The sequence below is a fragment of the Myotis davidii genome, unplaced genomic scaffold (genome assembly GCF_000327345.1).
Source record: "Myotis davidii unplaced genomic scaffold, ASM32734v1 scaffold159, whole genome shotgun sequence".
NCBI lineage: Eukaryota > Metazoa > Chordata > Mammalia > Chiroptera > Vespertilionidae > Myotis > Myotis davidii.
The window spans coordinates 3,746,215-3,756,939 of record NW_006291231.1 but is presented as its reverse complement, the minus strand read 5'-3'; the positions used below and the strand labels follow the sequence as shown (position 1 = coordinate 3,756,939).

The window sequence follows — 10,725 nt, the reverse complement described above, 5'->3', positions numbered from 1 at the left end:
GCCAAGGCATTAGGGGTTACTTAAATGTTTGACCAAATAGAGCAGGCTAATTTTTAAATTGATAATTTTGTATGGCCCTCGAATGATGTTATAAATATCCAAATGGCTGTTGGCAGAAAAAAAGGTTCCCCACCCTTGTTCTAATGCAAGAAAGAACAAGGGAAGTTAGCCCTTTATCTGTGGGCCAGAGGCTAGGCAGATCTGAGTTTCAGGACCAGTTGGTGGTCACAACTTGGAGTGGGGGTGGGGGGATGGGTGGGTTAGCAGTTGCTACTGGCATCTGGTGGGTAGAACCTCCCACAATATACAGGGTCATACCCCACCTCCACCCTCCAAAAAAGAATTTTCTCCTCTAAAATGTCAACAGTGGAGAGGTTGGGAACCTCTGCTTTAGAGAGTGATTTTATTAAGAAATTAAAAAAGAAATCCATGACCAAAGCACCTCTCACAGTGGCTACACTTTGTTTTCTCCCCTAAAGTTAATCGAAAGCAAACAGCATGCGTGACGCGGGCTCCTGCAGGAAGCAGGGAGTGGATGGCAGCAGTTAGTGACAAAACAGTAATAAATGGCTTTGCCTGTCTTGTCTCTTTTTCAGAGTCGGGGAGGGAATGAAATGGCCAGCAATTATCATTTAAACTGCTGTTTTGTCCTGTAATCAATCAGAGCTATTCATTCTGGTTACTCTCAGAAGCTGGGGCTGAAACCACACTACATCAGGCCAGGGCTGGTGTGAAATGTGGAAGGCCAGCCTCGTTACGCTGTTGCCTTAGTGACCTGGGCGGAACATCAACGGTAAGTTTCCGCGAAGAAGCCATCAGAGATCCTACTCCAGGAGCAAATGGTTCTATACGGTGCCTATTACCTTGTTTTTAATACTCTGTACTCGCTGTGACCACAGCTGTAAACAACTCCTCAGCCTCCTGTCCCCATGAAGTTGATTTGCAGGTATCGGCACTGCAGGCTCTTTGCACGTGTTCAGGATCAGGTGATATGAGCAAGCCTGCAATGAACAATGTTTAGTAAAATCAATAAATCCTATTATTAGTCGCTAAGGGGACTGACTTTATGTCTATAAAAGTAAAACAATTAGAGCAGTATTAATGGCAGATTCATCATAGTAACATAATGGAGCCAAGCGTGCTTGTCTCTGGGGAACCTTTAATTTACTGTGCAGGTACTCTGTACTCAGCTAGAGAAATGGCACACGTAATAGAAACAAGCTCTGGCCTTTGGCAATTCATGTTGTCATCAGCAAAAACAACACTGGAACAGTGAGGGGAAGAAACAAAACTTCATTCAGTGATTAATGTAAACCAGTCATGAGTCATGTTCCAGTAAAAGCCTAGGAGGAGAGAGTATTCAAATTGCATTGTTCTTTTGGTCACTATCTCCCTGCATTTGTCAGCACTCTTGTTTATGACAGCAGCAGGGTTAGGCATGGTCTGGTGCCCCTAGTTAAACCCCATCTCGCTAGGCACCCACTAGAAATGATTATAAGCCTGGGATGTAATGAGCACACAAGCAGTCATTTTGCAGCTGAAAGGCAAGATTGGCTTCCCTATGATTGTTCAAAGCAGAAAAGTGATCAGGAGTCCACAGGACTTCCTGGGCACCAGGGATCTTGGTAATTAACCGCGGGGTGGGGGGGGCAGGTAGGGATGTAAATTGACCTTGGCTCTGCTCCTGTGTTTCAACCATCGAACGGTTTGGTCGGTTCCAGAAACGGAGCAGCATTTAGGCACCACCAGACACACTTTAACCATATGCTGAACAGAGGAAACATACTTGTTTAACTGGGATAAGGCCAATTACATCAAGTCTTCAAGGACACAGCTGGATATGATGCAAGAAGTGAAGAAATTTGATAACTTAAAAAAATGATGAAAGTATGTGAAAAACTCGTGTAGCAATAAGCACCATAAACAATAGCTTCATCAATGACGAATGGATGAAATTCAAAAGGAAAACAAACTGAAACCTGGGAGAAGGCTCTGCCTAGTGAAATTTACTAAGAACATAGACACTAGAGCCATAAGGCGCACAGCGAACGCAAGAGTTCACGGTGGTTTCCCACCAGCGGCGGAAGTATTTCTTTTTTATTGTAAACATCTATTCGCTTGTGAAGCATGGGCCCCTAAGTAGGGAACTAAGCAAATTATACCAAGACAAATTTTGTCAACTTGAAGAACTTTTTAGAAAACCAAGTGGTAAAACTGTCATTAGCAATTATATTAAAATCATAAAAACTTACAGCTGGAATGAAGCCTTGAAATCAACTAGTCCAAACGCGGGGAGCACACACCTACTTTAACGCCTTTGTTCCCGCATTCCATCTCCCTGCAGTACTTTGCCCCTAGATGTGCACGTGGACCTCTTCCTCACCTCCTTCAGGGAGGCCTCCCGGATCACTACTGCTGTTACAAACTCCCACTCCCATGCTTTATTTTTCTCCACAGTGTTTACCAACCATCGAATATATAGTCAAGTCCTCACTTAACATCAACAATAGGTTCTCTGATTTTAAGCCAATGACATATAAGGACACTTTTACCATTGCCTAATTGATATAAATAAGAGTTAAGTTCCTATGGCACCTAATCAATGTTATAACAAAAAGAAATTGAATGGAAGACTTTATTTGACCTGGAGTACTCTGCACATTACTTATATATTTTATTATGTTTACCCCACCTACTAGAAAACGAAAACTCTAAGACAGTGGTTATCAACCTTCTGGCCCTTTAAATACAGTTCCTCATGTTGTGACCCAACCATAAAATTATTTTCGGTACGACTGCATAACTGTAATGTTGCTACTGTTATGAATCATAATGTAAATACCTGATATGCAGGAATGGTCTTAGGTGACCCCTGTGAAAGGGTCGTTCGACCGCCAAAGGGGTCGCGACCCATAGGTTGAGAACCGCTGTTCTAAGAGGACAGGAATTTCCATCTGCTTTGCTTAATGCTATACCCCAGCACCTTGCAAGGCCTGAGATAAAGTAGGTCTTAACAACGTTTTAATTGAAGGGAGGGACGGAGGGAGGGAGGGATTAATTCTGTATATTTGGCATAAAATATGCTAGTAAAACAATTTAATGACAAGTCAAATAAATGGCTAGCTGACTTTCTATATGGAAGAAACATGTATGTACCTATTTGCAGTAACATTATACTCCATGTTCAGTGTAAATATCCAGCAAATATGCATATATCCACTGAATTAAATATACTATTTGACTATTATACCTGTGTATCATATAAGAAAAGTTACTATCTATATATCATATTTTATACATTGGACATTCATAACATTAGGAAACCTTTCTTTGAAAATTAGAATCACCATCAGCCAGCTGGCAATAACGTGACACAGACAAGAAGCCATTATAAAAAAAACCTTTTTAATTCTGATTGCCAAATTATTTAAGGCAGGTATAAAAAAGGAAAGCATTCAATATACATTTTACATAAAATAAACTAGATTACAGCATAAAACAAGTAACCAGGCAATGGCGTTAAAGTCTCTCTCTTCTAAAACTGGATAATTGTAAACATTAAAAAAAAAAGGGACTGCAGGACTATTCAAGTAATAGAACAATCACAGATGTCTCTGGTATGCAGGCTATTGGGTTATTTGCCATTCAAGATTATCAAAAAAATGACACCTCATTATTCACAGATGCTCATTATGTCCCCATTTTAATCTTTACATTATGTACAACACAGTTTTTGTGGTACTGGCAACCCCATGCCTTCCAAAAGTATTTTTTCCACAATACACAAGTACAAACAGTGACTACAGGAACATTTTACACTGATGCGTCTTTAACAGGAGCCACCAAATAGACGTCTAAATTGTACCAAGTGTCATCATCACAGTTAGCCTTTCTGAGGGGCTTACGGGAAATATCTGAAGGATATGCAAGGTTCAGGCACACTGATACATAACATTAGTTATTTACAATTCAAAGAAAAAGGAAAAGAAAGTAGGCAGCCTTTTGTGGCTAACACTTTCAACATGACAGATACATTTTTCATTTTCTTTACTGAGTGGTTTGCAACTTGGCAGCAGACCCTGTGTGTGCGAGCCTGGTTACTGATACAAAAAGTAAAGAATATATATATATGTATATATACATATATGTATACGTATATATATATAAAACAGAAGTTTAATTACAGCAACATTTGTTACTCTGTGATAAAATCTGTAATTTACAAAAATGAAATGACTGGTTTTTGCCTGCCATTAAGGCATTTCAAATTAACACCATGGAACTGATGTCTGTATAAAGCGCTTCCCCATGTGATCCAGTCACATGACAACGTACATTTCCAATCTTGTTATTCTCTGCAAAAGAAAAGACAACCTTAGCACAGGGTTCCATCCACATCTGAAAATATGAAAAGCATGAGATTGATAGGCTAATTTTAGTTCTATTCAATTCATGGAATTCAATTCCATAGAAAGTGAATGAACACAGGGTAACGATATACATTGTAAAAATGTATTCTTTCCCTTTTTAAAAACACTTGAGGGATAATTAAAAATAAACAACAAACATTACCTTTAACATTATGAAAATAAATTTCTCCATTTGCAACTTTATTTTTAAACATAGTAACACAAAGGGAGTTATAGTGAATTATTTTATCAGAGCTCTGAGGATAACCTTAGAAACTATCCAACTGTTTAAACAACGGACCAGTTAAGTACGGATCTACATTCCAGCTATAGAATGAGGATTGTGAATAGAAGCTGCATGTGAAACATAGTGACATAAAAGCACATTCAATACAACAATAGAAACCCTCAGGACCTAAGTTTTTGGTCTAAAATGCCTGTTCTTGCTTCCTCCCACCCATTGAAATGTCTCTACCTAAAACACTGATTCAAAAATGTAAAGAATAGTTACCTTCTTTGTGCAGGAAACATTCCTGATGCAGATGCCTGGGCAGCCACCTGCTGAGAGGCAACCAGGGCGGCAGAGGTCAAGCCTGGTGGGGGGAAATGCAGGGTTCTGAGACATTCAGAAAGATACAAGTAGACACAGCCAGTGGGAAAGGGGTGCAGACCCAACAGCCGCGGTATGTAGTTTCCTGAACACACACATGAAATGTTTCATCCAGCAAGGACAGACTGCGAACCGCTTGGCCTAACCAATATGTGTCCCTCTATCGAATACTCTGCGGTTTTCTTAATAGCTATCAGAAGAGAATACAGCATTCCATCTGTCTGGCTCTGCACGGTGCTAAACGGTTTGCACGCATTCCTGAATAGGAAGCTCAGGAGAAATAATGGCCACCAGGTAACAACAGGAATCAAAAGTCACAGTGAATTACAGAAATGACATGCTATTTGCTTAGAATACAATAGTTTCGTAATAACTTATCACGTTAACATTTTCCCCAGTGATTGAACACAATGCATCCCAAAGGTACATGGAATCCGTGAACCAAACTCAGAAATAGCCTTAGCTTTTACCATGCAAGAGAAAGGTAACAGTCAGAGAACATAATAGCTCCAAATGTCATGAAGTCGCCAACAGAAAATTCTTTTTAATTCTATAGAAAACAATTTCGGACAAAGTAGAGGAAACAAACCTAGGGAAGATCACTCTCTCCTTCTATGTCCTTTATGTTCTCTTCTAACACCCTAGTTGACACCAAGTAACATGAGTTGAATAATTTAAAATGACCCTTTCACAAGTGTATAGCTCTTCCCACTTTTGGAAGCACCTGCAAACATATCATCTTGTTATTCCCATAGCAGAGTAAGAGGCAACTTGGCAAGCACTAGCTATGGACTGAATTGTGTCCCTCCAATATTCCTGATGAGAAGTCACATCTTCAATGTGACTGTATTTGGAGATAGGACCCTACAAGGAAGTAATTAAAATTAAATGCGTTCATAAGGGTGGGGCCCTGATCCAATAGGATTTGTGTCCTTATAAGAAGAGACATCAGAGAGTAACACACTCTCTCCCCTTTCTCCCCCCGCACCCCCACCCAAACCTCCAGCACAATGAACAGGTCAGATGAGCACACTGCATGATGACAGTCGCCTATAAGCCAGGAAGAGCTCCCACCAGAAACTGACCATGTTGGCACCCTGATCTCAGACTCCCAGCCTCTAGAACAGGGGTTTTTTTTTTTTTTTTTAGTTTTATTCATTTCAATAAATGATCCGGATCCGGCCCGCAGGCCATAGTTTGCCCACGGCTGCTCTAGAACTATGAGACAAATCCCTGTTGTCTAAAGTCATAGAGACTGGTATTTTGTGGCAGCCAGAGCAAAGACAGCAAGATCCTAGCAGGTGATCTATTGGGAGAGCTGGTGCCATGGCCCATCTGCTGGGAGGTGACAGAGTTAGGATAAATGGCACATGCTCAACTACAGTACCATGAGTTCAAGGCTCCCTCCTGTCAATTCTATGGCTTTTTAAAAGATGTTTCTCTATCCTGGTAAAATGTGTTTCAATTGGTTGGGTGTCATTCTGTGCACTAAGAGGTCCCCAGTTGGACTCCTGGTCAGGGCACATGCCAGGCTGCAGGCTCATTCCCCAGTAGGGAGCGTGCAGGAGGCTGTCGATCGATGTTCTGCTCTCACATCGATGTTTCTCTCTCTCTCTCTGTCTTTCTCTCTCTCTTAGAAAATCAATAAAAACATATTTTAAAAAAAGGATGTTTCTCCATCTTTAGTGAAAGAGTCACCACAGTGAAGGGCTGTGGAGAGTCCCTGAATGAGGTTATAAAAAACATTAAGCGTGACCATGTTACTTCTGTTACTTCCATGAGAAAAGAGCAACTTAAAAGGCCTGCAGAAATCAGGCAATTTCACGAAGCTTCCCACCATGACTCCCTGCTTCCACAATTTCCCTCAAGTAGCTATCTGATGATCTTCTGATTGCTATAGTCAGTGCCCGAGACACTGGCCACCACTCTTAGCCTGCGAGATAACAGTAAGTCGCTGATAACATCAACAAGTGACAATTATTAAGTGGTAGCCATTCTGTGTCTTAGCAGAATACAAAGGTGTGGGATAGCCTTAGTTTTGCTACTAGGAAATACTAAGAAGTACATGTTAAAAACCCTCCCCAGAGCTAACCTTAGCTCAAAGCTCAATATCTTTAAGACATGATATCTTTTAAGCAGTTTGGGCAACTGCTTTCCAAAGCGGAAGGAAGAAAGGCACAACGATAGAGCTGCTGACCTTGAAAAGGGTCGTATTGACCAGGGATTAGCGGGTAACCCATGCCTACATGGGTGTGATGATGCGTGTGCAGGTGCCGCTGGCTGAAGGGGGAATGGCGATCCCTCTCCCTCTCTGCTTCCCGTTCCCGCTCAGCTGTAGCCTTCTCCACTGGCTGCAACAGAAAAGAGAGATTATCCCATTAGTCCTCTGCAAAAAAGCAGTAGGAGTACCACCTTTGTCCTTTCAGCAATATATGTTGATGATTAAAAAGCAAATACACAGATACTTAAAAATTACTTATTACTTCAAGATCAAGTCAAAAAAGCTTCAGTTTCCATTGGAATTAGGTCAACACTGAAGAACTGGTCCACCCAAAAGGGGCACCAATCATCTCCTCAAATGACTGAAGAGGACTTCTCTATTTACTCATATTTTAGGTTTAGAATCTACTCAATTTCTTCCCAGAAACAACTTTTATTTTTATTTTTTTAAAATATATTTTTATTTATTTCAGAGAGGAAGGGAGAGAGGGAGAGATAGAAACATCAATGATGGATGAGACAGAATCATAATCGGCTGCCTCCTGCATCCCCTACTGGGATTGAGCCCACAACCTGGGCATGTTCCCTGATTGGGAATTGAACTGTGACCTCCTGGTCCATAGGTCAATGCTCAACCACTGAGCCACACCAGCCTGGCCAGAAACAACTTTTAAATATGGGGTCAAGGAAAAGAAGTAGTTGTCAGAAATTTCTTCAAGGTCAAGTTTTCTGATTACCCTTTTACTTCATTCACATTTTATGGGAAGAATCTATCTTGTAATTTTAAATATCTTTGTCTGTTTTGTTCCCTTGAAAAAATGCATCCTATTACATGCCACTATCAGGTACAGCAAATCACTGCCCTAGGTTTCCAAAAGCATTCCAGAATCTCCCGTTTCAGTACACTCAGAAGAAGCTCTATTCTCCCAGATCACAGTTTGGTTAAGGGTCATGTATTTTTTGATACATTTTTATCCACCAGAGCTTAACCACCCTTTCACTAAAATTCTTTTTCTCACTTGAGAAAAATCTTTGCACTAGAAGTAGTGCTCACAGACAAAGATTCATAAATCATCTTTTCTAGTTTCTTTAGAGTCTCTGGTGGACTCATTCACATCACACATGCTGCATTTTACTTTATTCCAAACCTCTCTTTCTCGCCAAGAGCAACCACATCCTTTCTTTTGTCTCTCTTCAGAACAGTCTTTTTGGGCAGGGGCCGAGGAGGCAGGGTGTCGGGAAAGCCATCTTTCACAAGGACACACGTCTGCATTACTTCAGCGGAGTTAAAGGGACATGACGATGAGTCAAGGCCAAAAAAGAACAGATGCAGCCACCCGCCTGAGCCAAGTGACTCACTCTGGCATGCAAGTGCATCCAAATATCTTGCATCACAAATATTTTGCACCAAAATATGAATTTAAATGTCCACCTAACTTGCATCCTCCTGGAAAGGCAAGGTATAGATTTTGCAATAGAAAAGCTTGTGACCACCATACACGCTTTAACAATTCTTTTTTCCTCGTGTGAAACCATCTTACTTTTGAACATTCCACTCTTTATGTATTTGGATAAAACAGCATCCAGAAATCACAGCTGGGTTCCAAAACCATTTATATTTCAAGACTGCTCTCCAGTTTGCCCCTTTTCCTCCCCCCCAAACCCAGGACTTTTAAATGAGAACAAAAGGTGGCTTACAGCAGGGGACTTGCTGCGGTACTGGCTGGCGTGCTGCTGGAGCAAATCCAGCGCTTTAGATTCAGTGGTCGTTTTCGTGTTGATGCTGGGGCTGGTATTGACTTTCTCGGCCTCGTCTCTCCCCGACATCTTCCCATAAACAGGATAATGAAATCCTGGAGAGAGATAGGCCCCTGCAGATAAACAACAAATGCCACGTCAAGTTATGAGCTACATCTTAAAAAAAAGAAAACCATTCAGATTACATGAATTTGGGATAAGAGTCATAGACCTTAAAATAGGGGATTACATTAAGAATGGGCTACATCATTGTTAAACTGTATCTAGGTCCTTCAATTTTCTTCTCCCAGTTAATTCATCCTGATGAACGGAGGTTATAAACAGAATTGAGCTTACAGCCATTTCATACATTTATGTGTCCGCTTAAGTGAAAGGAACAGTAACTATAATGATTATGACAGTAAGTGCTTAGAATATTTTCACAGGCAATAAAGTATCTGTCAGTCTAACAGCTATGGCAGCCTAGCCGAGACGATGGAAACAATAGCCGAGGACTCTTGACATCCTAAAGAACTCTTATATTAAATCAGCTTCATCTTTAGGACTTTAAGCAGCATAAAAATAAGCAAAACAAATGTCATTCTTGAAGCATCTAATTTATCCTGAGTTTTTAATAGCTAAGATTTGAACACAGCCTCTTCCCTCCAAGAGAGTTAGAACCCACAACACGTACCAGGGTAACTGTGCATTAGGACGGGAGAGACAGCCCGGTATGCAGGGTGGCTGGGGTCATACATCTGCGGGTAAGGATAAGCATGCAAGTACTGTATGTAGGACTGATGCTGACTCAGGGGTGAGGACACAGCCACTCTGGTTCCCCGAGAGTCCTTCCAGTTCACGGGAGTCTTTCGATCGTCACTCTTCAGCTTGCTTTCCTCCATGGACTGCGAGTCGGGGCGCTTGGCCTCTTTGGGCTCCTCTTTAATGCTGGTTAATGACACAGGAAGGCTGGACATGCCACTCTCTTTATTGGGAGTCTTCCTGGGACTATCCTCCCTTAATTTCTTTTCTCTGTCAAGGTCGTCTGACTTTTGCTGATCCAGGTATTTGGGCTGGTATACATAATGATGCCACGTCCTTGAATCTGGATCCTGATTTTTTAGAAAAAGATTTGTTTTAAAATTTCGATTTTTTTCAAAGAAACCATTAATCATCATGACAGCACTATTACTATTACTAAGTTAACATTTATTCATGTGCTAGCACTGCACAGAGCTCTCCCTCCTACACAGAATAATCATGTCTGGGGTGGGCATTATTACTGGTCACTTCGGCAGAAGGCAAAAGCAAAGCTTTAAAGTTCCAAGTGACACCAGGCTCACACCGCTGCCCATGTGTGGGGATGGGCTTCAAGCTTAGGTCATTCTCTACATTAAATAACATCCTTACAGATGTTTAATCTAACTCTCATTTTCCTTTTAATATCTCACATAGGCAAAAAGAATTTTTAAAATTCCAACTCAAGCTAATAATAGTAAATCCAAATAATTACTATAGCAATTAATATCATTTAGGGGAAAAAACACTCTTGGTTTCTTAATTCATTTTCTTCACCCACAGCTGAAGCTTACTATATTGGCTCATATCTCATTATGTGCTAATATCTTAATCATAACAAAATTTCAAATTAATAGTACACATTATGGATTTTCTATTAGAAAACAAAGCCATTTATAACCCCATTCTACAAATCGCACCGTTCTAACAGCCCTGGGAAGCCACAGCCTT

General features: G+C 40.8%; 1 protein-coding gene across 1 annotated transcript in view; it reads right to left on the bottom strand.

Annotated features, from left to right (window-relative positions):
* Positions 1 to 4,916: 4,916 nt before the first annotated feature.
* ZNF608 (zinc finger protein 608) overlaps positions 4,917 to 10,725 on the bottom strand; it is a 106,236-nt gene continuing 100,427 nt past the window's right edge. The window contains exons 7-10 of the mRNA XM_006764381.2: positions 9,671 to 10,088; positions 8,938 to 9,110; positions 7,217 to 7,370; positions 4,917 to 5,002 (exon numbers count right to left, since the gene is read on the bottom strand). Of these exons, the coding sequence (XP_006764444.1) occupies positions 4,917 to 5,002; positions 7,217 to 7,370; positions 8,938 to 9,110; positions 9,671 to 10,088 (831 nt within the window). The remainder of the gene's footprint in view (positions 5,003 to 7,216; positions 7,371 to 8,937; positions 9,111 to 9,670; positions 10,089 to 10,725) is intronic.